The following is a 27789-nucleotide window of genomic DNA, read 5'->3' as shown; positions in this document are numbered from 1 at the left end:
TATACACATGACACACATAATGCCCCTTACACATATGTCGCACATTATTAATGCATTTATACATGACACACATAATGCCCCTTACACATATGCCAAACACTATTGCACAACCAACCCACCCGCAGACAGCACTCGCACAGCCGCTAACACTGTGACCTCTGCCTCTTCTTGGATACAGATGTTTCCTCATACATCTTGACTCAATAGACCATGCAGTTCCAGGCCAGTTCTGCTAACGTTGGGTACCTTTTTTGCTGAAAATTTATCTTATTTGCATTGTTATGACCAGCACGCAAGGAGCTTCCAATGATTAAAATGATATGCGGCATGCCTATATTCTGTGTACGACTGCGGCTGTACCTGCATACGGAATGCTATGTTACAGTGATTTCCATGAATACACTATTTCATATGCAGATACAGCCTCACTCACACACAGAATATAGGCATGCTGCATATCATTTTAATCAGCAGAAGCTGCTGGTGCATTCATAATGCCCTAGGCAATTGCCTAGTTTGCCTATGCCTAAGGCCGGCTCTGTGTGATGGCGAGCAGTGCTGATTGCTCACCGTCACAGCACACGGGTCAGTTTTCAACTGACCCCCGTGTACCTGCCATTTCCACCTTGCTGAGTTTTTAAAGCAAGTTGGAAACAGCATGTGCGGCCACCAAAACAGCGACATGGCTAATTGCAACTGGCATTACACATTATGACACACAGCATCCCATATTAACGTTATACTAAAGTGTCTGAAATTCATATTCTGCCATGACAGTTCATTCTGTGCCGCATTAGACTACCATTCCAATTTAAAGAATGCCGCAGTAACGCAGTTCATATTATGCCATACTATGCTGCTTCCATTTCATATTGTGTAGCACTAAAGTGCCCCAGTTCATATTATTTAACATTATAGTGCCCCCCCCACATTACAATAAACAGATCAGATTATGACACATCACAGTGCCTTCCAGCTAATATTGTCCCACATTACAGTGGCCTCCAGTTCAAATTACAGTGCATCCAGAAAGTATTCACAGCGATTAAATTTTTCCACATTTTGTTATGTTACAGCCTTATTCCCTGGTTTGGAACTTTATAGCCTGGATCTAGGTACCCCTAAGCCCCTTTGCTTTCACTACAGTTACATACATTCCTTGATAAAGCTGCAATAGGGTAAGCAGCGAAACGTGCCAGCCTGAACAGCATATGATTTAATAGTATGTACCAGCCCCATTTGTTCCAGAAAATGTGTTCCTTTACCATTGCTGCCTCTTTCCCCCCACTCCATTTACTGCTGCGCAAAAGAACCTTCTTGAGTCGCCTCCAGTGACCAACAGACACCACCAACTGTCATCTCCTCCTACCATCAGTGCAGACTCATACACCCAATTGGATACAAAACTGTTTTAGCACCCTGGAACCTGCAATGTCCCTCACCCAAATCAGCTGCCCACCAATTGAAGGACAACCACAACAGAAGCGGACAATCTGCCACCTTATGGAGTGGTAACTATTAAAACACTCAGCAATTGGTATCTTGGAAATTTTATGTACTGGGGCATATAGGAGCAGACCCATTGTGTGCAGGCCTTGTATGTTTATTCGTGTGCGGAACCCTATCAGGTTTACAATTTCTACAGTAATGTTATTTTCATTATATGAAATGTTGTAAAGATCATCCAATCATTTTAGATAATTTTCATGAATTCTATTAGCGCTGCATAAGAACCGTAAGATTCACATTTTCTTACAAATATGTAAGAAATCTGTATGGCCTGTGCCATATAACCAATAACATTTAATCAAAGTTGAAGTTTAGATATTAGTAATGACATGTCTAGTTACTATTTTTATTTTACTGTAGAGCATGAAGTTACATTTTATTAACATGTATGTTTTATTATGCATTTGTTTAATAAAATGTAATCATGTTGCAATTGGCTTATCCATAATTTTAGTAGACATGCATTGGGATGATTTCTATATAAAAAATACTCCGGTGTAAAAAGTGATACCGTACATCTGAAAATAGACTATTATTACAAAAGACGGTACTTATGTATTATCTGGACTCCCATGTTAAATGCACCCCATTTTTTCATACCCCTACTATCCAACTACGCATGGAGTTGATTTTATATAGTGTGGCGAGCGCAGCGAGCCACCGTGCCCGAAGCGTGGTGAGCGCAGCGAGCCCCGCGAGGGGACGCGGTCTCATAAGAAAAACGGGAGTCCAGATATTACATAAGTACCCAAAAGACACATAAATTATAATCTATCAAATGCTTATATTTGTTACTTACAGATTAACCATATAAACAGCATTGTTTCACATTTATTTACCAATCACCAAGATAAGTATAGTTCATACAAATGATTGATTTTCCTGATCTTGTTTGTGATAAAATAAATGTCATTTATCTTGAAACATACCGATTACAGATGGCAATATACATTCAAAGTGTATCATTTACATACTTATGTTCACAAATATTAACTTTAATAAATGTTTTCTTTCAGTTTTAGGCTTTTTATAATGGCATTCTCCTGATGTATGTGATGGCTTTTTCATGTCCATACTCTGTAGGGAAAGTCTGTCATCAGATATTTCTGCAGCTCAATTTTTAGCATTAGTCCCAAAAAGTTTTCTAATTAACATCATTGCTAATTCATAAAATATCTGTTTATTATATATCTGTATATAAAGTTTTGCTTAGTCCTAGGAAAGTTTTTTAAATCTTATCAGCTTTTGGAAAGCTTGTTTGAAATCCTCATTGAAGGCTGTATATATCACAGGGTTAATGAGAGAGTTAAAATATCCCAGCCAAGTGAAGAAATCAAATAATAAAGGATGAAACCAGCAATCATCTTGACATATTGGCAAAACCAGAGAAACTACAAAGAAAGGGAGCCAGCATACGATGAAGGCACCAAGAATAATTCCTAGAGTTTTGGTTGCCTTCCTTTCCCTGGCAACAGACAACCTCTTCCTTTCTAGAACACTGTCTGTAAGTTTTATATTGATGTGATTGATACAGACTGGAGTTCCTCCAGTGTGGTGGTGACCCATGTGTGAATTTACATTGACTGAACAAAAGGAAGAGCCAGTTGCACCGGTGACTAACTGAGCAGTGGTAAACCTCTTTCCATAAATGGACGGTGGTTTGAGAATTCTTGTTCGTGCTGCTATATATATTCTCCCATATAATATGACCAGCAATATTGTTGGTATGTAGAATGCACCAAAGGTAGAGTATATGGTATAGAACAGTTGATCCGTGTTTACAAAGCAGTCTGTAAGTTCTTCTTGAGCTTTGGCTTGTCTCCAAAATAGTGGTGGTATGGAGATGCATATAGATATTACCCATACTACCGAGATCATAGCAGCAGCCCTTCCTGCGGTGCGATGTTTAGTGTATTCCAATGCATCTGTGATGGCCCAATATCTATCCAGTGCGATAACACAGAGATGAAGTATTGAAGCCGTGCAACAGGTGATATCCGATGACAACCATATGTCACAAATGATCTGACCAAATGTCCATGAGCGATTTACTGTATAAACAATACTAATAGGCATCACTAAGATTGACACTAATAAATCTGTAAAAGCCAATGAACCAATTAAATAATTAGCAGGAGTATGTAGCTTGCGGGTCATATATATTGTAATAATAACAAAAATATTTGAAAGGAGTGTTGCTAAAGTTAGTAATGATAAAAGGATTGCCAGTGTGATCTTTACTCCCAATACGGTTGATTCATCCCAATCTATCATGGTCCCTGAAGAATTACTTGGCATAATGACTTGCTTTGGGGCCAAGGATTGGTTATAAAAATTCATTTTACTTTTACAATTTTAAATACTTTCGTTTTTCTGCTGGAACTTAGATATACCTATGATAATATGTGAATTAATTTTCTTTAATTATTGTTTCATAATAAATTACATTTGGGTATTATTCTTTCATTTAGTTGGTTACTTAGGTAAATACTGTAAAATAATAAATATTTTTGTTAAAGTGCTTTTATGTAAAAAATATTGTTCTACCTATCATAAAATACTATCCCCAACTTTATATCATATTAACATTATGTTATAAATGATATAGCATTTTTTTTCAGGTTTTGGACTAAACTATAATATCTAATAAGTGTTAATTTTGTTCTATGAAACAAACATTTACTTTGAGATTTTACTAAATGAATCATTATTTTAATAGTTATTTGATATGATTTGGTATTTTCATTTATTCATTTATTTCATTTATTATTTAGTTCAAATATTTCATCAGAGAATTGATTGAGGGGAATGACAATGCTCTTCTAAAATATGCTTTTGAAAAACTTTCTCAGCAAATGTTGCTTGATCTAGTTTAAGAATCCTCCTGTTGTGTTCATGTTCATCCAGGGTGACTTCAAAGCATGACATCGCCGAGGGTCTGCCAATGTAATGCACTCAGAATCCAAAAATGTTTTCAAATAATTCCTCTGGAAGTTGAAGTTCCTTGCAGAAATCCAGTGCCGAGTCCTAAAAAATAAACAATTATTATACTGTAGTCAAAGCAAAATCTTGGGCTAATAAATTTAATTTTAAAATGTAACCTGAAGAAAAAAAATATCAACTGTAAAATGAATAAATTATTAAAGGTGATCTCCACCGCAAAATCCTTTTACCAGTAACTGAAAGATGTTTTGAAGCGTCAGCAAAATCTAGCAGCAAAGCTAATGAGAAATGTCATACATTATGAAAGCAACTTCATCCTTTAAATGTAATAATGCAAATAATATATATGCACAGGGTGATTCAAAAGATGCCATACACCCTTTTGCTTCAAAAACTTGCAGGCAAAAGTACAGATTATTGCATACATACTGTAAATGAATAATTTTGTTTGTATACAAATTACTTCCATAGGTCTCAAGGTGCAGCTGCCAAACCTTACACCATTATTTACTATCAAATAATTAAATTATTAGACCACATAGCGACAACATGACAATGAGTCAGTGCAACAGAACACTATATATGGAAAACATCATTGTTTGATTATTTATCTAATCAGAGCTTTTGTATGTATTCTAAATAGCCTTTTGGACTATATACCAATATACAGTATGCTAATAAATAAAATCTGCTACACATTACAAATCGAACATGCACAATGCCAGGTGACCCTGCTTATAAATAATAGTTATATTAACTGTAAATCATTTTATATCAGTGCAGCTTATCTATAATGAAGAAGAGTTAAACTAGACAACAAAATACAGTAAAGTTAGAGACAGTCCCCTGTGCTATCTTTATCCAGAAGCACTAGGACCCTGGACTGCTGCTCTTTCCTCAATAGAAAGAAGAGATGTCCTTAGGATTCTCCATAACAGAAAGAGAGAGAGAGAGAGAGACAGAGCAGGCCCGGCGACAGCGGGGGTCAAAGGGGACATCTGACCCGGGCCCCGACCATCAGAGGGGCCCCAGAATCAGCCACTCATCCCTGCAATCAGCCACCCGGTACCCGATTGCTGTGGGCGGCTGACACATAACGGTACTTCTTTACTTTCACGGCGCCAGCTTACCGCTTACACACACTGACATGAGCGCCACAGCAGCACGGGCTCATGTCAGTGTGTGTAAGCGCTCGGCGACCGGGAGCTGCATGTTTAAACAGGCATCCCCAGGAAGCTTCCTCTCCTGAGTCTGCAGTGCAAGTATTCTTGTTGGGGGGGGGGGGGGGGTGTTATATGTCAGCCACCCACAGCAATCGAGTGCCAGGCGGCTGACTGCAGGGGGTGCGGGGGCCCCCAGAAATATCAATTTATGGGGCCACAAGATTTCTGTTGCCGGCCCTGAGAGAGAGAGAGAGAGAGAGAGAGAGAGATGGCATTAAAAAGGCCAGTGACTCTGCACATTCTATTATAGCAGCAACACTACACCTCTGCATGTATACAGTATGCAAGTGTGTGTATTCTCCACTGCCACTGCATATGTTCATGGTTAGATCTGGTACATGCATAGTATATGTGCACTTTGGGGTACATTTTCTAAGATGAGAGTTCTATTGAAGATGGGATGTTGCCTATAGCAGCTAATCAGATTCTACGTCTTATTTAGCAGGTTCTAGAAGATAACAGATAGAATCTCATTGGTTGCTATGGGCAACACCCCCTCTTCAATAGAACTCCCATCTTAGTAAATTTGTGTCTCGTGTATATACCTGCTGCATTATCCCTGTGTCATCCTGCAAACTTGTTCTGCCTGGTTGATAAACTAAAGACCTGGTTAAGGGGGAGATTCTCTAAGAATCTCCGCCCCCCTTCGCCGCCCATCGCATTTATAATTATCGCATATGTTCTAACATATGCGATCATTATAGCAAAAGGACAGCTCTTGCGTTAAGAGCTGTCCTTTGCGGTGAGAGTCGCCAGGTCCCAGCAGGTCCCGGCGGCTACCCCCTCCCTCACACACCTGGCGCTGCTGCTGCTGCGCGGGCTCTCCTCCTCCCTGCACCCTGAAGAGGATCAGTGCAGGGAGGAGGTCACAGGTCCGGGCAGCACAGCTCTGTGCTGCCCGGACACAGGTGAGGGGGGAGGGGGCGGCGGGGGGTCGTTGCGGGGCGGCGGTGGGATGCGGTAGAAGCCCATTGGCTTCTATGGGGCATCGCCAGATTTTTCTGGTGATGCCCCCCGCCGCGTTAACCCAGCGGGGGATGCTTAGAGCTTAGAACCCCGATAACGGGCTTTTTACCGCATTTCTTGTTTAGAGAATCTCCCCCTAAGTTATTTATCTTATGGACTGACCTTCATTGGTATGCCAGTAAAATGGATATCCGGACTGATCATAGACTGACTCATTATAGACAGTCAAATGGTCAACCACTAATGGTCGACAATCAAAAGGTCGACAGGGCCAAAAGGTTGACAGGGTTTAAAGGTCGACAGGGTTAAAATGTTGACACACAATATGTTGACATGGAAAAGGTCGACAGGGTTCAAAGGTCGACAGGCAATAGGTCGATATGGTCAAAAGGTCGACATAAAAAAGATCGACGTGCATTTTTTAACAACATTTTCAGCTGACATGTACCGACAGGCAGTATTTCATGCCCTACCATCCACTAGGGTGTGGAGGGAGAATAAAATAGTGTGCCGAGCGCAGCGAGGCACTGAGCCAGAATGGCAAGCGCAGTGAGCCATGCGAGGGAACGCGGTACACTTAGACAGTGTCCATGTCGACCTATGCCGACATAGACACCCTAAAAACATTAAAAACTCATGTCGACCTTTTCCCATGTAGACCTTTTATATGTTGACCTTTTAACCATGTCGATGTTTTTCATTTCGACCTTTCAACCATGTCGACCTTTTTCCTGTCGACCTTTTGACCGTGTCGACCTTGTGACTGTTGACCATTAGTGGTCGACCATATGACTGTCTATCATGAGTCTGTCTATGATTTATACCATAACCGTAAAAAGCATGGCATGAAGAGTGTTCTTATAATTTTAGTGTCATATTATAATTATGAAAACATCTTTATTAGATTTACATGGCATGTCTCCAAAGGTCACAGAGTTGCACCTATAGAGTTATATATCTGTGTACATGACTAGTCGAGTGTCATTCATTAAACAAATGCAAACAAGCACTTTAGGTTTCTTTGGAAAAGCCTCTTAAGGTCCTCATACGACTTGTCCTAAAGACAAGTTGGACCAGTTTTCCCTTAAAGCTCCTTCGGCAGCTCCCCGGGAGGCGCACTTGATATACCATTGCATGCAATTTATTGCATGTAAAATACTCCCGGGCTGGTTATTGGCTGATAGAATTCTATCAGCCAATCAGCGACCTCCAATATGATTGGCTGATCGAATACTCAGCGGACGGCACAGGTTGTGGACGCGCAAGCATCTCACATGCTCACACGTCCATTGCTGAGAATGGGGTACCTAAGCATCTCGCTGTGCGCACGCCCCATTCTGGCAGAGGGCACATGATGGCAGACAGTGGTAATCTTGATGGGAGCCGCTCAGATTACAACAGCCCCTCCTGTAGGTGTGTGCCAGCAGTGCGTCACTGCTGGCACACACCTACGGATTGGACCCAACACATCGCGGGTGCTAAAAAGCACCCATGATGTGCCACTGATGGGTCCGATCCAATAGATTTTATGTGCATCCTGTCCGACCTCTCGACTCAGATCTGATGTGCATGGGACCACGCATTTGGTAAGAGGGGATGTCAAACACACTCCATTTGGGCTGGTATCAGTTGGGATTGCTGGGCGCTATTTCATTTGTGACTGCATCCTTGAATGTAGCTGTACTAAAATATGTGCCAAAGCTGCAGCCGATGAATCTGTACAGAGATGGTTATCGTCTGTATCTCTAATCCGTCACTTGCACACTTGCACACAAAAGACGCACCATTGGCCACACTCTGGTTGGAAGAGAAAGGAAAAAGGGAATGGGGAGAGCCGGGTGCACAGGTGTGAATATTATCAGCAAGTGTATAGGTTAGTATGAAAATCCACAATTGAACTCAATAAGAAAAGAGAAGTCTCATAGTCTAGCACGTGCAAACAGACATTGATGCATGCCTCTTACCCTATCTTATCTTAACAGCCCCTCCGCTGATTTATTGTCGCTCACCATCCACCAATACAATCTATCTGTATGTGGAAGGCAGCAGCACACTGGGAAAACTTCTAAGGCTGTTCTGTGTCTCCTCTACCTATACCACGCTTTCCACTGAATACTCTCATTGTAAACACTGAAGGTTATTACTCTGCACTTGAGTATCTCTCCTCAGGGTACCCCCCAGGTAAGTGGTATAGCAGATATTCAGTTCATTTATATTCCTGGTGTCCCTGCAATTAGGACCTGCTCACTCACCATACCTCTAAAGCCCACTCTTATCTGCAGTGGCAGCTGGAAACAATTGGTTCTGGTCAGTAACAGAGAGGGTGACCCTTCTGAAGACACCTAATCCCATACACCGCATATTTGGTATATAAAGTGGGCAGCAGCAGTCCGATGGGGACACATTGGGGAGACTGTTATTTTATTTCTCTCTCTAATATCCTAAGGGGAGACAGTTATTTATACCTCAATCTAACAAAATACAAAAGTCTATGGATGTTTACCTGCTCTAAAAAACCAATGCATTTTTAGGCACATATTGATGACATCACTATCGTTACATTACCTGTTAATATTTTCGCTGGCTACCTGCTTTGATGGATATGTAACATACAAATTGTCCATGAAAATGATGTGAAATTATTCTCTTAATTTGACAAGTCTCTTGTTGGTAACTTTGGGGAACAAGAATATTAAATGCAGACAAGATAATTTGACACTATTTTGTTCTGCACTTGAAACTCAATGTTCCCTTCTACAGGCACCTTCAAGAGAGTAATTGTTTAATTGAACTATTAATTGTGTGCTCTCATTTCAAAATAAGTGACTACTCTCGAGCTGAGGGCAATCATTATAGATGTCAATTGAGACTATTACTACTGCTGAAGTGTTTCTAGTACTGTCTTTGGCCACCTGCCCGAATGTAACGCATTGCTGACACACTGTTTATGTTTAATTAGATTGTTACTGTTGGTATTGAAGCAATTCATCTTTGTACTATTTGTGAAAACTGAATAATACATAGTATCAGTAAGAAAAAGACATTGTACAGTGTGTTTCATTTTACCTCTCTGGGATACACAAATTTGTAACTATCCCTCAAAAATTGATACCCCTTTCACATTGCAGCTTTAACACGGTATACTGCCATTTTTTTACCATTTTAAAATGGGAACAGCTGCAGTGTGAAAGCTCCATTGTCAATTTACCGCCGGTTACAGAATACCGGTATTTTGAAACGTGTTAAAAGCAGGATCCTACACGTTTCTGAGCAGTTTTCCCTGCAGTCTGAACAGCTCAGAAACGGTATTGGCTACAAATGATAACCACACAAGGGTCATAGGTTATCTCCCTGCATGATCCCCGCCCACAAGCAGGAAATAAACATTTAAAATTACATTGTATGGCTTTCTATGAGTGAAACGGGTTGAATCTGAAAGGTACAAAAACGGTATGGAAACTGCAATATACCATTTACAACATGCAATATGAAAGGGGTTAGGTGGCTTTTGACCCGTTTTAAGATACGTTTACAAAAATGGGTTAAAAGCAGGTTTGCAATGTGAAACCAGTAAGAATGTTTAACTATTGATGTTATTGTTTATCTGTGTGTCAGTTATATGTGTGTGTATGTGTGGTGTATTTATGTATTTAATACATGATATTAAAAGATACGTTTGAGCACTACCATCGATGGATGAGAATTTCCCCCTTTACCTTACTTATAACTATTGCATACTCTGGAACTGTAGCACCCATCACATTTATTATTACCTCTTACCTAGGTAAGTCTTATCACATATAATTTCCCCTATCGCTTTTACTATCACTTCAATTTCACACTAATGTGGTGCCATGGGGTGGTTCTGCTGGGCTGGCCTGGGGAGTCCTGTGCCCTGGACCTGTCTCAGAGTAGTGTTAGGGACTTGTCCTATTGAGGTAACCTGGACGTGGTGGACAATCCGGTAATGATGGCCCTCATTATGCTAATAACCTCAGAAATGCAATATAGCAATGATATTAAAAGGTCTAGCATTTATATTTAGGGTGCACCTGCAAACTCCTCCTTCTGCTTGCTGCACTACAGGTTTCAGCAGGTAGCACCTTATATGTCCAGGTTGTGCAGTTTATTGCCCCTCCCCCTATGTACTCTGGAACTTGCCTAGTTTTGTTGTATGCCTTTGTGTATAATCATCTATACTGTATCTCAATCAAGTATCTTCTTTTGGATACAGGAGATAATATCAAATAAACGTGCCCCTGCAAAAGAGAGCACTTTTCCTTTTTTTCAACCAATCCTATGGTTGCTCAGAATATATCAAAACGAAGCCACTGAAACCATTGCAACCCAGTCGCTGGCTGGGACAAGCTCATGAGATGCTAATGTCTGTGTGGGATGCAGTTAATATCCTGGCAGTCAGAATCCCGGCGGTCGAAATATCAAAACACCGGAATCCCGACCGCCGAAATCCCGGAACTTTGTCCCTCTATGGGTGTCCACGACATCCATAGAGGGAAAATAAATTAGTGTGCCGAGCGTAGTGAGGCAACGGGCCCATTGTGTGGCGAGCGCAGTGAGCCCGCAAGAGGGGGCGATCCACGTCCTCCTGTTGTCGGGATTCCGGCATCGGGATTTTGACAGCCGGGATACCAACCACCGGGTTTCATACCAATCCCATCTGCGTAACCACTATGTCCACAGACTGTTAATCTCTCTAGGGTTTATTTACTACGATGGAAGTTCTATTAAAGATGGGATGTTTCTATGGACAACCAATCAGATTCTATCTCTTATCTTCTAGAAGGTGCTAAATAAATAAGAAATAGATTCTGATTGGTTCCTATGGGCAGTATCCCATCTTCAATAGAACTCCCATCTTAGTAAATAAATCCGGGTCTGTGGCGGCGTTATAATAGCCCCGCAGCCCCCTGGCGCCTGCACTTACACAGCGCCTCCCCGCTACCGCAGGGGCTGCGAGGCTATTGTTACGCCACTGCAACAAATGTACACTGTAATTGAACATTTACTGCTGAGGCTTGCATATCATCATGTTGAGGGCAACTAAGTTGTCTGGGGGGAAAAAAATGAGGATATAGAGTTCCGATACAAGAGACCACTCAAATGATGAGGCCACTTAATATGTACAGTTACTAGACAATATGACCTGAGGCTATGAAAATATATGTTTTCCATAGATGGGGAGGACACACAGGGTCAAAATGTCAATAAAATAAACGGAAGACACATGAAAAGGTTGACATGAATTTTTCAAATTTTTTGGTGCTAATGTCGACAACTATTAACATAGACCCCAAATTACTGTTGCACGTTCCCTCGCATGGGCTTTGGGCTTGGCGTCTTGGTATGCACCACACACTATTATATTATCCTTCTATGCCATCATGGATAGAAAAGTAAGAACAAGCCGATTTAAAAACAAATCATGTCGACCTTGTCATGTCTACCTTAATCATGGTGACATTTTGACCCTGTCGACCGAGATTTACCTTTTTCATGTCGACCTACTGCATATTGGCCTTCTGGGGTAGATCTATTGATAATTGTAGATCTATCAACCATAGATCTATCACTTGCAATCAGAGCCTGATAAGCAATTGGATGGATAAGATACAACCCCATGTCTCTGCATAAAAACAGTCCCACCATCAAAACAGCAAGCTAAAGACCAGCGACCAGCTAGCAACATGGACCACTACATATCATAAATATTAAAATGGTATATCTATGAAAATGAAATAATCCAAATGTTCTACTTTTACTTAGGATGACATTGCGGCTTCTCATAATAGGCTTCTGATCATTTTGAGCTGCAGGCCCATGTGGCTCTGATTCCTACACTGCATGCAATAAAGGAACGACACATGAATTACAAAATTAAAATAAAACCTTTAAAAATGTTATTTATAGTAAACACTCTTGATGTTTGCATAGTGATATTGAATAACATTGTATAATTCAATGTTTCAATAATGTTCTGAATCCTTTACTCATGTAATATATTTGTATGAAACGCTACCATATCAATAGTTACCAGTCAATGTTGCTAATCCATCCAATAAATCTGTCCAAAGTGCATTTTGGAATTTGCTTATACAGCATCTGTAAACGTCTTTCAGTAAACAGCCACAGGGATTGTAAAAGTCTAAATCTGAGACAACTGGCTGCTTAGGAGGAAACATTAAGCTTTTATGTCTTGAGAAATCCTTAGCAAAAATATATATTCTCTGTGTTTATAATGCTGTGTTCCTAGGCTTACTAAAATAGATAAAAATGACCTGCTTTTTAATGACAGTTGGGCCTATCTGTATGCTTTTTTGAAAACTTGCTAAACAGATTTGCCTGCCAACTAAAAGCCTTCATCTTAAACATGTAATCTAGCTCCATACACCCCCAGTGCTCTTCCACCCCAAAATCACAAATCACATATTCCTGCACACATTCTTCACAGTAGACTGATTAGTAACACTTGTGCGGCATGGTGGTTCATTTCTGCTGCTCTCAACCGTGACCCCCCCCATAACTCCCCATGGCTTCCTGTCAGGGCTAATCCAATGTTTACTTCATGGATGGAGAATCCAGCTTTCCAACTCCAAATTCAAAGAACGGAAGGCTATCTCCCAAGTATTCGACCCCGGAGGAAATATAAGCTTGATATCTGACAATCAGTGTTAATTTGGCCTTCCTACCAACGGCTCTTTCCCGCTTTTTCATTGAGGCATTTTATTGCTTCTCTACCTACTGCTAATACACCTCTGCCACCATGAGAATTGGATGTTATCAAAACGGAGCCCAGCGCAATCTGCTGTTTGCTGTTTACCTGCTTGAGGATTTCCTGTGCTCCTTGTCTGTGGCGAAGCAGCAAACACTCTAAGTGCACCTTGGGACATTCTTTTGTTTATTTTGCTAATACACCTCTACCTACATTTCCATTTTTAATAGTTTAGCGTCTAAATTCCCAGCTGGCAAATTCAAAACTAAACTTATATATGAAGCTCTGTCCTCTTTACGCTCCTCAATCCTTCAAGAGATACATGTGAATACCCTTTATAGGGCTTATACTTCTCAATGCCAATGTAGTCACTATGGCCCTTATTCTAGTTGAGTCAGACGGATGCGAATTTGGGACAGGAACCGAGTGTTCTTAGCCCCGCCTTCCATACGGATCGCTCACACCGTCCGAATGCGGTAAGACGCCGACCGAACGGACCGCAAGTGGATTTTTTATGTGAACACCTCCTCCATCTGTGGGAATCTCCCCCATCATTCGATGGTCGCCGACCATCGAATGCTGGACCGAGTGGTCTGGCAGCACCGAGTGCTCCAGACCACTCAGGCATTTCTCTGTGCAAAAGCAGGGATATGGGCGGGCAGCTGGCATCCGGCTATGTCATATGTTCGCCCCCCCACACGTGTGTCACTTCCGGAATTACCATACGTATGCCCAGCATTTTCATGGGAACGCCCATGAAACGTGGGGCGTACGCATATGGTAATGAGCCCAAACAGCCCTTCACGCCGCTCTCCATCCCCTGCTCGGATGGTTCCGTACAATCATTTTCTGCACGGATCTCACGCTGTGTTCGTACGTGTGAGGCATTCGCACATGCGCAGATACACCTTTGGACAAGCGCAAACACCAACCATCGGCCATCCATCTGCATTCGGAGCCATCTGACTCAATCAGAATAAGGGCCTATGTTCCTGAGGAGTTTGGCTTCTGTCCCAATTGCAAATTTTATTCAGCCTCCTTCTTTCATAATTGTTGGACCTGTAGATGCATTACAAGGTTCTGGTACAAACGTACTTATTATTATAACTCTAAACTTTCAATGAATGTTTCTCTTGACCCCCTACCGCTACTGTTACCTCCCGCCCATACCCACCTGATAACAGTCATTACTATAATTGTCTCTGTAGCAAAGAAAATTAATCTTAACTCATGGATAATGACACATGTGCCAACTATAATGGAAATGGATTAACTACTACTTAAGTACATGTATTATGATAGATATGATATCCTGCTGCACTCTGTTACCCCCTCATCCCGCTTCTTATATGTTTGGAGGCTGTTTATCAAAAGTAATCCAGTGGCCTTGAAACATTTAATGTGTAGACTTTTTGATATACACGTTGATGACCACATTGTTTGAGGTTTTTGAATTTGATGCCTCTGATATTATTCCCATTGCACAAGTGATAATACTGTGTATTGATGTTCTTAAATTTATGATCATACCACTCTTACTGATGTCTGTATACTCTCTCTATTCTAATATTTTAGAAATAGAAAATTGATGGTTCATTATGAGTAAAATTATTTATGCCACTTATTCCAATGCCTATGTCATATATGTATTCTTTATGTTATATATTCATTTATATGTCATGGCTAACTCCTGCTGTTAATAACTTAAAGGCTTTTTCTATTACTGCTTGATACAATCTGAACCTGAATAAACATATTACATTTAAAAAAACAAACATGTAATCTGAAGCATGAAGTTAGAATTGGAGCTCGACTGAATTTGAATTTGGACACAGGCACCCAAAAAAACAAGAAAAACTCATGTTGACTTTTTAATGTTGACCTTTTCCATGTCGTCATTTTTCTTAAGTCAACCTTTTGACCATGTTGACCTTTTCATGTGTTGACAGTCAAAAGGTCAATTACTATTGGTCAACAGACCAATAGTAGTCAACCTATTGACTGTAGACCTTAACTGTGTCAACCCTATGACCCATATCCCTGCATATGACAAACTCAACTCAAGCAAGGCAGACACTCATACCCCTTTTACACCAGAGTATCGACTAGGGTTATTGCCGCTCCACTCCGGGCTGGGGGAAAAAAAAAACGTGTAAATGGGCAACCCGGGTCATCTGACCCGGGGACCCATTTCCACCAATCGGAGATCCCATACCTCCGGACCGCAGCATCCTACGGTCAGTCTAGAGGTTGGGCAGGGGCCATGTACAGCCTCCACTTCTGTCTGCTGTACTATGCATACAGCAGGGGAGGCTGGGAGGAGGTGAATGGATGCCTGTGTGCGCCATTCATTCAGCTCCCAGAACAATGCTGGGGGGTGCACGGAGCCTGGGGGCAGCACAGCAGTTTTCCCGGGTGGTGGGCATGCCCCCAGCATGTGGGTTGGAGTCGCGGGGATCCCGGCACTTGGAGATGATGTCATCTCCAAGCATCGGCTCAGGGTCCGCATTCGCTGGCATCACCCACCCGGCATAAAACCAGTGTAGAAGGGGACAACTTTGCATCCAGGTTGGAGCCGAGTCCAAAAACCCAGGTGCGACCCTGCAGTTTTGGTGTAAAAGTGGTAGAATTGGTCGTGTTGTGAGACTTTGGCCCTTATTCTGATCGGTGCGGATATATCCGCGTACGTTCGGCCCGCCGATGTTTTGTGTCTGCGCATGTGCAGAGGCGTCTCTGCGCATGTGCGAGCGGGGCGTACGGCCAAATCCCGCATGATATGTGAACACTCCGAACAGGGGGTGGAGAGGGGCGTGAAAGGCTATTTGGGCTCATTACCATATGCATACGCCCCGCGTTTCATGGGAGTTCCCATAAAAAAGCTGGCCGTACGTATGGTAATGCGGCCGTGACGCACGTGTAGGGGGAGGACATATGACATCGCCGGATGTCAGCTGCCCGCCCAGATCCCTGCTTTTGCACGGAAAAATGTCTGTGTGGTCTGAGGTTGCGGGTGCTGGTGGAGCACTCGGTCCTGCATTCGATGGTCTGCGACCATCGAATGATGGGGGAGATTCCCTTAGATGGAGGAGGCGTATTCCGTGAAAAATACACGTGCGGTCCGTTCGGCCAGCTTCTTACCGTATACGGACGGAGTTGGCGATCCGTATGGAAGGCGGGGTTTCGCACGCACGGTCCTGGCCGCATAATCGGCTCCGGCCGCACCGATCAGAATAAGGGCCACAATGCAGTTTTCTCCATTTTTTGTAACTGTTATGTTTTTATTATGTCTCTTTTTAACTTATAGTGCTGTCACCATTGTTTTAACACCGACGTATTAAGCCTTTGCATTCAGCTTATCTCTCTCTATTTTATTTTCTCTTTCCGCTGCCTGTATGTTGTACTGTATTCCACTAATTGCACACCATTCCATATTCCAGATTTACCTGGGCAGTTGGTCCCAGATAGGATGTTGGATATTTTCAGTCACCCATATATGTTGCCTTATTTCCTTGCAGTTTTTATCTCACACATTGTAAACTTTATGGTGCACTAAAAATGGCTGCCTCACTCAGAGGCGCCACTAGGGTTGGTGACACCCGGGGTAGTAACTCATGGTGTCCCCCACCTCCTACCACCTACAAGGAACTTCTCCATATCACACCACACAGAATACAATACCTTAGTATTGTTTGTGTACTAGACTTATTTGCAAATTGGGATACGGTCGTATTGTCGACCAGACATAGGTTGACAGTCATTAGGTCAACACCGTTGGGTCGACAGGAAACAAGGTCGACAGGGTTCTAGGTCAACATTGGTGAAGGTCGACAGGTGTCTAGGTCGACATGGTTTTAGGTCGACAAATGCGTTTGGTCGAAATGGGTTAGGTCGACACACCATAATGCCCCTTACACATTATGCCACACACAGTAATGCCCCTTACAAATTATGCCACACACCATAATGCCCATTACACATTATGCCAAGCACAGTGATGCTTATTTCACTTTATGCTACACACTGTAATGCCTACTAAATATTATGCCATACACAGTTATGCCACTAACAACATTTTATGTCCCACATGCAAAAATGCCCCTTACAATTCATGCCCCACAGTAAGGCTTCTAATTACTTTTAAATGTGCTGCATGTACATATAAAGCCCCCTGTTATGCCACTTATACCCATAATGCCTCCATGATGCTGCATAAACTCCTAATGCCCCCTGTTGCCGCTTATACATACAAAGCCCCCTGTGATGCCGCTTGTACATATTTTTCCCCCTGTTGTGCCACTTACACCCATAATGCCTCTGTGGTGCCGCTTAAACTAATCATGCCCCCTGTGGTCCCGCTTATATAAATAATGCCCCCTGTGGTGTAGTGTATACCCATGTAGTGTATACCCATAATGTCCTTGTGGTGCCACTTATACTCATAGTGTCCCCTGTGGTGTCACTTATACCATTGGCTAGCCTGATTCCTAGCTATAGACTCCTACTAATAACCAAGGGAAAGGGAGGAAGCATTGGGGTAGTTATAAAGTACAGCTTTACAGCCCTGTTTATCAGGCACTGTCATTTCTCCTTGGTCAAGGACTACTACTTTGCCCAGCTGCCAATGTGCAATGGTTTGGGCAGGGGCAAGGACTAATACTTTGCCCCGCCCCCATTGTATCCGAACTCAGGCATGCACAGTTCAGATTTCACATTGGGCTGTCGGATTCCAGGGTGTTCGGTGGGCTCTCGGCAGTGGGTGGGGGGTGCAATCGCAGACAGTGGGGTTGCAGGTGTGGGCAGCGGAGGTGAGAGGATGCACCCCATGAGTAACGCCGCTGGCCTCACCTGGTACACCCGAATGTGGGATGAAAAATACTTGGACCTTATTTTTATGTATGGGCTCTTCTTCTAGCAATAGTACACTGCAACTTCAACACTTTCTGCAATATCTTGTAGGCTTTGCTTATTCCACCCTGAATCTCCTGTGTAGTGACCCCAAAATGGCTGCCTTGCCTAGTATCTTTCAGAGGTTGTGGGTTATGTAACCTGTGGAATTTGCTAACCATAATGGCTATACCATCCCTGTTGTGTCGGTTATGTTAATTATTTTTTATCTTGTTTTCTTTGCGCTGTGATATTAATCCCCTGTGCTATGTGTTTGATGTTTGTATTTAGTGATTTCGATCCCTGCTGGAGAAAAGTGCTATATGAATAAAAGTATGCTTACATAGTATAAAAGAAAGTCCCTAAAGCACATCTGTCTGTCTGAATGCCAATGGCATAACTATAAATTATGCTCCCCCCAGCCAAAATATTCTCTGGTGCCGCCCCCCCCCCTGTAATGCCCCTTACACATTATGAAACTTAATGCCACTTACACTATATGACACACACACCTATCCATTCCATCCCTATCCAGTAGGGAATGGATAGAGAGACACAGGGTGGTGGGGAATGGATAGAGAAAAATGAGGCAATAGGGAGCAGAGAGAGAGAGAGATGCAGGGTGGTAGGGAGCAAAGAGAGAGATGCAGGAAGGTAGAGGGATGATAGTGAGATGCAGGGAGGGGGTGGAGAGATTCCGGGGTGGTAGAGAGGGGGGTAGAGAGGGTGTAGAGAGACATAGGGCAGTAGGAATGTCGTAGTGAGACTCAGGGTGGTGGGTAGGAGATTGTGAGATGCAGGGCGGCATGGAGGTGGTAGAGAGATGCAGGGTGGCAGGGAGGGGACACATAGACGAAGGGGGGGGGTAGAGAGATGAAGGACAGGGGTAGAGAGACACAGGGTGGCACAGAGGGGGTAGAGAGATGTGGATTGGCACGGAGGGGGTAGAGAGATGCAGGGTGGTAGGGAGGGGACACATAGACTTAGGGAGGGGGTAGAGAGATGCAAACACAGGGTCTGACAAGTGACCACTCATGCAATGGGGAAATCCACTGGCACTGCATTGTCACTTTATCTGTGCTGCAGGGAAGACATCACCCTCTGCAGCCAATACTCCCACCAAAAGAATAAACAAAAAAGGAGAGCTCACCAGTGGCCCACTTGGCACTCCTGCTCCCTCCTGGGTGAAGCTGCTGGCCTGAAGGCTGAATGAGTCAGGTGTGCGAGCCACGGGAGAATGTCTGCGGGGTGGCGCATGGTGCGCCTTGTGACCCTTTGGCTCCTGGAGCTCATGCTCCGCCGAAGCCAATCTCCCAGCCTCTGCCACCTGATGGGCGCTGCATTGCATATCACTGCAGCAGCACCGAGATTACACAAGGCGCTCCCTGCAGACCTCAATGTCGTTTGCTCCCCCAAGCTGCCGCTGGGTCTGCTGCTGTATTGTTACGCCACTGCTGAAAGCGCTTATCTCAAATACCGCTGAACACAGTTTTGTGCCGTTTTCACTATTATGTAGTGCAGTTCACAAGGAACGTTTCGGTATATTAACCATCGACCTACAGTATCTCATATGGGAGCTGAGTGAGTGAGTCAAGGTTATCATCGACGCATGCCACGTGCTCCTGGCTCAGCTCAAATGACATAATATAAAGCGAGGAGGAAGGCGGTGCTCGCCATGAACCCTTGCGAAGCAGGGCCGGGTCGCTAGTTACTAATATTACCACATTCTCATTGCCGCCCCTGCAAAAACCGGGTCTGTGTTGCAAGGTTTTTGGCAGGGCACAGAGCATCTCAGCTCTACAGACCCCATTCATACTGCACCTTAGACCTGGGAAATTCCCGTGTCTGCCCCATTCACACTCCTTCCCCTGGTCTGCCTGCCAACAAGTGTGTGGAATCTAAGAGCGGCTTTGATTGGCTGTTTAAAAAGCAGTTTTGAACAATGCATTGAGCTTGCTTTTTTCATCTTGTGAGAAAAACCTGGGTCTAGCCTGTTCACACTGCCTTACACCCATGTATTACCCAGGAATAACCCTGAAAAAAAACTCTTGTGTAATTCCCAGGGCATTACACCCGGGAATTTCACTCACACCCGTTCACACTGAGACAGGACATGAGAAATTACTGCTTGCCCTGGCAAAAACGCAGGTTTTTGCAGCAGTGAGAACGGGGTATTATATTATTTTTTGTATATTCTTTATTCTGGGCTAAATCATGTAATGCTTTAATATTTTTTAAAAATATTAAGAATATGAATTCACATTGTTTTTTCAGTTGAACATTGTACTAAATTTGTGAACACCTGATGAAATGATGTGATGAAACATGAAAAATATATGTTTTATTCAAGGAATACACAAAATAAATTTCACGATAAGTGGGATAGATGGAGGAACTCGCATTTAACAAGGTTCGGCGATGAACAGATAATAATATAACCTAAATTAAGACAGGGATAAGTGCATAAAATCACTAACGACTTGTATGTTTCTTTTTGTCTACTTTTTTTTCTCTTTTTCTTTTTTTAAGTGTGTATATTTATGTGGTCTTGTGAATTGTAAAGGATTTGTCTCGCAGTGGGGGTTATTCTAGTTCATTCTTTCTGACAAAATCCTTCTTAGATGGACAAAACCATGTGCACTGCGGGTGGGGCAGATGTAACTTGTGCAGAGAGAATTAGATTTGGGTGGGGTTTTACTTCAAAGTGAGATCTATATTGCAGTGTAAAATAAAGCAGTCAGTATTTTCCCTGCACAGAAACAAAATAACTCACCCAAATCTAATTCTATCTGCAATGTTACATCTGCCCCCCTGCAGTGCACATGGTTTTGTCCATCTAAGAAGGATTTTGTCAGAAAGAATGAACTAGAATAAACCCCAATGTGATGTAATTGGATGTATATGTGATGTAATTATTTGTAACCTTTCTATGGGAAAAAAATTAAATAAAGATGATTGAATAAAAAAAAATAATAATAATTTGTGAACACCTGAACAGTTAGAAGACATGCAGTAGGCTTCACTGTTCCTGTTTGTTGTTCATACTGTATGTATATTTTCTTCCACAGTTCCAGATTTTATGTGTTTCATATTTCATACACATATTCCACATATCATACATACTATGTAGGTCAACATAATAATAATAATAATAATAATAATAATAATAATAATAATAAAGATGATGATGATGATTATTTTTACTGGTAAATCCGTACAGTCCATAGAACAGGCACCAACTACTCCAACAATATTGTCATTTCTGGATCAGTCTGGATCAACATTTAGATATGTTAATTACCAAATTGTCTGCATCTTGATTTTTCCTTCATTGGCCCTGATCACCTATGCTGGGATAAGTCTCGCTTCTTCTTGTCTGTTAGATACCCCTGCATAAGATTGAGAAAAATAAGCACTTGTTAAACACTGATAATTTGCACATCAAGTCCCAACTGTCAGTTGGTGTAAGCTGTGCTACGTAATTCACAAGGACTATCAAAGTAAGTAAATATTGATTAAGTGGATCTGTATGTATAAATATTGAATGCAAAAATTAACTGTGAGTAACATAATACACCCTGGGAAATTTTCACAATAGTTATAATTAATATCCTGATATACAAAAAAATAATTTTATTGTCAAGAAAAACAACAAAAATTCTAGAAATAAATGTATAATTAGGGATGCTGTACTTGTCTCATGACTTCATTAGGTTCTAGATGTTAAAGCAATTTGGGAGATTCAATTTTAAAAATATGTAATTTCATTAGGCCTATGAAACTCCAGGACTGGTACTCTGTTAAATACATTTAGAGAGGGCATCTGATCAAGTGAATCTTTAGTTGTCATGCAACTACAGTATACAGATATAAACATGGATGTTTTTCATTTACAACTTTTGTCCCTATCACTTCTTGAAATATTTAATATTTATTTCAAATAGTAATTTAAGGGCACTTTATCTTCCATGACTTTACTCAAAAGACATCAGTCACCTATCCATTTCTCAAGTTCTTCATCTTCATTATTCTCAGGTATTCCTTTCAATGCTACTAAAAAAAGGAGCCCGATGCCCACCGCCCAGGGGCATCGGGGACAGCCCCGGACTTTCAGCATGGGCTGGTAAGTCCTGGAGGGGGGGGACCCCTTCATTGGGGGGTCCCCACTTCCCCAGGACCCCTGCCCATGCTGACCAGCCAGGGGGATAATGCTTTGGCCGCGGGACCTTATATAATAAGTGTCCCCCGGCTGTGTCATTACCCTGCTGGCTGGTTGGGTCTGGTGCAGGTTCTTAAAATACAGGGGACCCCTAGTCATTTTGTCCCCCGTATTTCGGGAACCAGCGCCGGACCTTGAGCCTGGTGCTGGTTTCATTAAATCAAGGGGACCCCTATTTGTCGGGGACCCTGATTTTATGTCACCAGCACCGGCTCATTGAGCCCGGGGCTGGTTATGCTCTGACGGGGGACCCCGTGCTGTTTTTTTTTATTTTAAAATGCGATTTCCTGCAAACGTGCAATTTTCAGACATGAAAATCGCACATTTTCAGGACTAAATAAATCGCACCAACTCGCACCTATTCGCACTATTTGACCCGTTTTTCGCATCTCATTAAATAATGCGAAAAACGGGCCAATCTTGCGATTTTCAAAAGTGCGATGTGGTGCGATATAAAAACATGCGTATTTATCTCAATCCATAGAATGTCACCCTTTATCTCACTCCAAGACATATAAAATAGACGCCTCAATCTTCAATTTGGGAACAGAGAAGAGGAACATGCATGGCAGCTGGAAGAGATTCCTACTCTTAAACATTGTCTGTCAAGAGGCGGAGGTAGTACTACAGTTAAATAATGAATGTATATTTTTCTGTACCATATATTTATTGTAATAAAAACAAAATAAAAAATGTAATATATTGTACTGTTTTGTATTACTACATCTAAAAGTGAAATATTTTAAAACCAATGTACATTACTTACAAAATAAGCTTTATATGTTCAAACTGAGTGAAATCGTACTATTGAGAGTTAAGCTGGGTACACACTTAAAGATTTATCTGTCCAATCTGTCTTATGGAAACAAACATCTGGCAATGTACAGGAGCATCCACTTGCTCCCAAATGCTGGAAAAACGTCATTGGTCACTCAGACAAATTAGTTAAATCTTCAAAAGGGTGTTCGGTTTTCACTATTTGGTGTTTCTAGAGTATCTGCAGCACCTTTAACCTAATAGTTACACCCTTAGGCAATTAATAACACATTAATACAAAAACAGATAGATTAGGTGACAAAGTGCGCTGATATATTTACAGAACAGGTCATAAGTGGTGTTCATCCTGCAAAACCTCCACACCCTCTGAGTGATTCATAATCTATACAAAGATTAATAATACGGGACTTAATAATTTAGGCACTCCACATTTATGAATGGTGAAACCATATGAAAGACAAGCGATTGAACCAAAAATGGAGTAGTACAATAAACTAAGTTGTTTATTACACAGAAAAACTTTGAAAACATTAAAATACATCTTAGTAAATGTCCTCCTAGGTATTGTATTTTAATGTTTTAAAAGTTTTTTGTTTAATAAACAACCCTGTTTGTATGTACTACACCATTTTTGGTTCAATCCCTTAGTCTTTCATATGCTTCCACCATTCATAAATGTAGAGTGCCTAAATTAAGTGAAGACACCAGTATAAGGGAAGTTCTGTATTATTAATCTTTGTATCGATTGTGAATCACTCAGAGGATGTGGAGGTTTTGCAGGAGGAAGACCACTTATGACCTGTTCTGTTTAAATATCAGCACACTTTGTCACCTAATCTATCTGTTTTTGTGAATTAGTTAAATCTGTTTGATTTAATAAAGTTATAAGAAAAATCGTCTTCTCCATTTACCAGCATTTGGGAGCAAATGGTTGATTGTCATTTACTCAATAACTATTCCAGATTTTTGTTTTCACCACACAGATTGGACATATAAATCTTTAGTTGTGTAATCAGCTTAAATTCCATGATAAAGGAAATTCAATAAATTGCTCTTTTAAAACATCTAATGCTAATAAAAAAAAAGAAGGAAAAAAAAAACACGTGGTGTAAAGTATTCAGCATTTGGCCACTAGAGGGAGCTTTTGTTTTATGTTTAATAGGAACTGGGCAATAATTATTTACTTAGAAGCATATCTCGGTTCATACTAGGTAAGAAATGCCTTACGTATGCGGTGCTGTAAATAGCATTCAGCAGAATAATCGGTGAAATTTAATAGGATGAGAGAATCAGAAAGTAAGAAATTTGGTAAGAAATCTCCAGGTTTTTTTTAAAGCGGCAATCATGTACACTTCAAAATCCAACTGATTGTGCAGTGTAAATGATTGCCACATTAAAAACTGGAGATTTCTCACCAAATCTCTCACTTTCTGAATCTCTCGTCCTATTAAATTTCACCCAGATTTTCCAACAGAAGTTTAATTTGGTAACCCACATTTTAATTGCAGGAAAAGTAGACCTATAAACATTAACTGTGAAGAAGGCGCAAGCTGAGTCAGTACAATCATTTTATGTTTTGCAGAGGTTTTAATAAAGCATATTTTTAGAACCTCATATCCTGCTCAGTTATTGTGTGCTTGTCCTCCAGCATATTCCATTGCTCAGAAGCCCCAGTGAGAAAAGCGTTTGCAGGCACCTATTTGTGGTTTATGGAGTGTATGAATTGCTTATGAAGGATACCTGACTGGTATAAAAGCAAAACTGCAGAGGAACTTTTTCTACACGTTTCTAGGTTACATGATAAATCCCCTTTAAGTGCACTCTATACTATGAAATGTTTGTGAAATAATTGCTGCTTTCATTTTGACATACAATCTTTAATAAACTGTATCTTACTGTCAGGTACCTGCTGTTATTCTTTTTCTTATGATAGATGAAAACCCGTGTGTACTGCATACAGACTGCCCTGCCACTGTGTCACTGCAGCATGATATTACTAATGTTCCTGCATTTCAAATGCTCAGCATAGACTTTTGTAAGTATTGTGGATGTGAAACCCAGTTTTACTCAATTACTAAGAATACATTTCATACCCTCCAACTGTACCGATTTAGCCGGTACAGTACCGTCTTTTAACAGTCCGTATCGGCTAAATCAGAGTGTACCGAATGTACCGGTTTTCTGATGGGATCAGGCGGCTCCTCCTTCTCTCCTTGATTGGTCCTGGCAAGGAGGAAAGAAGAATTAATTCTGCCCCTCTCCGGTAATCTCCGTTTCCAGTAGTGCATTGCGTCGGGTCCCGGCATCGTGCGCCATAACATCACACGTCCCGCTACCCCTCCAGCACTTAGGGGCTGGAGATGCTGAAGGCAAAGGCAGATGCAGCCTGAGCTGAATTTTTGTGATACACTGAGCAGCATCAATGGCGGGAGGTGAGGGGAGCATTAATTTCTATATACAGTATGTAAGGGGAGTGCATATATATATATATATATATATATATATACACTGCACGATAGGCTGGCACACTCCCCTCTTATTGCGTCCGCCCGGGTGCCGGCAATTGAAGTGACACATATGTGGACGAAAGAGCCGCACAACACGGGACTTATTCTCCGTTTACAGTAAATCAATAGGCAGAAGCCAGCTGTCTTGCAACGTTTCGGGAAATTTTATTATCCCGTCCTCAGGCTATGTATTACCTAGCCTGAGGACGGGATAATAAAATTTCCCGAAACGTTGCAAGACAGCTGGCTTCTGCCTATTGATTTACTGTAAGCGGAGAATAAGTCCCGTGTTGTGCGTCTCTTTCGTCTACATATATATATATACATATATAATATAATATATATAAAAAAATGGCCAGTAGCGTACACATCCAAAAAGGGGGTGTGGACACACCCCCTTAACCCATGGACAGGCCCTGATTACCATTGGACATGCCCCTTTAAAAATGTCTTCCGATTTCTAAACTATATATGTTGGAGGGTATGACATTTAGCTGCGGTCTTCTCTCAAGCATAGCGACCAATTCAGACATTGTCATTCTCTGACATCAGAATATAGGGGCTGATTCTGGTTCACTCGCTGTGAACTGAATTTGGCCCCTGCCCCAATGGTCAGGATTTACGCATGAAAAGGCAAACCCTGACTGCGAACGGCCTCTGCTTTTACAATGTCGCCGGGCTGTCCACAGCCCGCAGGAGGGCAGGGTGCTGACGTGGGTGGTGGTGGCGCTGGGCCATGGAAATGCTGGACGTTCCAATGGGAATGCGGGTGGGAGGAAGTCTGCCGGGGGTGTGCGGCTGACGTCACATGACAGCTGCCCGCAAGTATAAGTCACTTTCCATTTATATTTACGAAGGCAGGAGAATTAATTTGATGGTTGGCAACCATAGAATGATTTCTCCTGCTGCGAGCACATGCGGGGGGATGTGTCTTCATAACATATCCCCTCGCATGGTTCTGAGGGGAAACGGTGGCAAGGGGGGGCGTGTATTCGCCGGGGTGGGAGGACGAAGTCACAAGGACTTGGTAAGCTGCGAGCTTCGAAGCCTACCGAGTCAACTAGAATCATCCCCATAGAAACATCATACCTTCCAACATTTCAATTGGGGGACTCATGCAGTGGGTGTGCCTGAAAAAAGGGGCATGGTCAATGCTGGAGACCAAAGCTGTGAGCTATACCCATTTTCTGTCACTGTGGAGCCCAGTGGCGTAAGTTTGAACCAGTTGTCTGGAGGCATAATCAATGTTGGTGCCCCCCTACACACACACATTTTATATTTCAATCTCTCACTTGGACACACACACTCCTTTCACTCAGACACACAGACCTCTCACGCAAACACACACACACACACACACCTTTCACACAGACGCACACCTCTTTCACTCAGACACACACACACACCTCTCACTCAGATGCACACACCTGTTTTACTAAAAAAAAACATACACACTCCTATTTCAACTAAATAAACACAACTTTCCCTAGGAAAACATACAGACACCTCACTTAAAAATCTATAAACATATAAAATCATTGTGTGTCCCCCCCACCCCCACACACAATGCAACATGAAGCAGGTGCTGTCAGTGCCTACCTGTGGCTACAGATGGAGTGGGTCTCTTCTTTGCAGGGGATGGCGGAAGATTCGCCATCCGCCATCCCCCGCCAGCCACCGTATGGGGACGCGCGCGCATCGCCTTACAACGGGGCTCCCCCCGGGTCCCCGCCGCCTCGCCGAGGGTCACCCCGGGTCCCCGCCGCTTTGCCGCCCCCCCCCCCAACCCTGACCGTCTCTCTGAAGCGGAGACGGACAGGGTTCCCCTTCCCCCCGCCGACAGAAAACTGAGACGCGCGTGTGTCTCAGTCAGATGGGGCGCCTCTCCGCCAGATTCTGGCGCGGGCGCAGTGCCAGCAAAGAAGAGACCCGCTCCATCTGTATGTCCCCCACGCACGGTGCAGGAGAGTGCTTCAGCCAGCTACTGTAATGTACAGCCTGGGAGGAGCTGGGCGCCAGCTCAATCTCTGT

The 27789-nt window shown here is 42.4% G+C and overlaps 1 protein-coding gene across 1 annotated transcript in view; it reads right to left on the bottom strand.

Annotated features, from left to right (window-relative positions):
* Window positions 1-2514: 2514 nt before the first annotated feature.
* The window catches only part of HTR1D (5-hydroxytryptamine receptor 1D), a 56225-nt gene continuing 30950 nt past the window's right edge, over window positions 2515-27789 (bottom strand). The window contains exons 2-3 of the mRNA XM_083173474.1: window positions 21557-21644; window positions 2515-4536 (exon numbers count right to left, since the gene is read on the bottom strand). Coding sequence (XP_083029600.1) covers window positions 2725-3849 — 1125 coding nt within the window. The 5' untranslated portion in view covers window positions 3850-4536; window positions 21557-21644 and the 3' untranslated portion in view covers window positions 2515-2724. The remainder of the gene's footprint in view (window positions 4537-21556; window positions 21645-27789) is intronic.

Source organism: Crinia signifera, chromosome 2 (genome assembly GCF_055691185.1).
Source record: "Crinia signifera chromosome 2, ASM5569118v1, whole genome shotgun sequence".
Lineage (NCBI taxonomy): Eukaryota > Metazoa > Chordata > Amphibia > Anura > Myobatrachidae > Crinia > Crinia signifera.
This window is presented reverse-complemented; position numbering and strand designations above follow the sequence as displayed.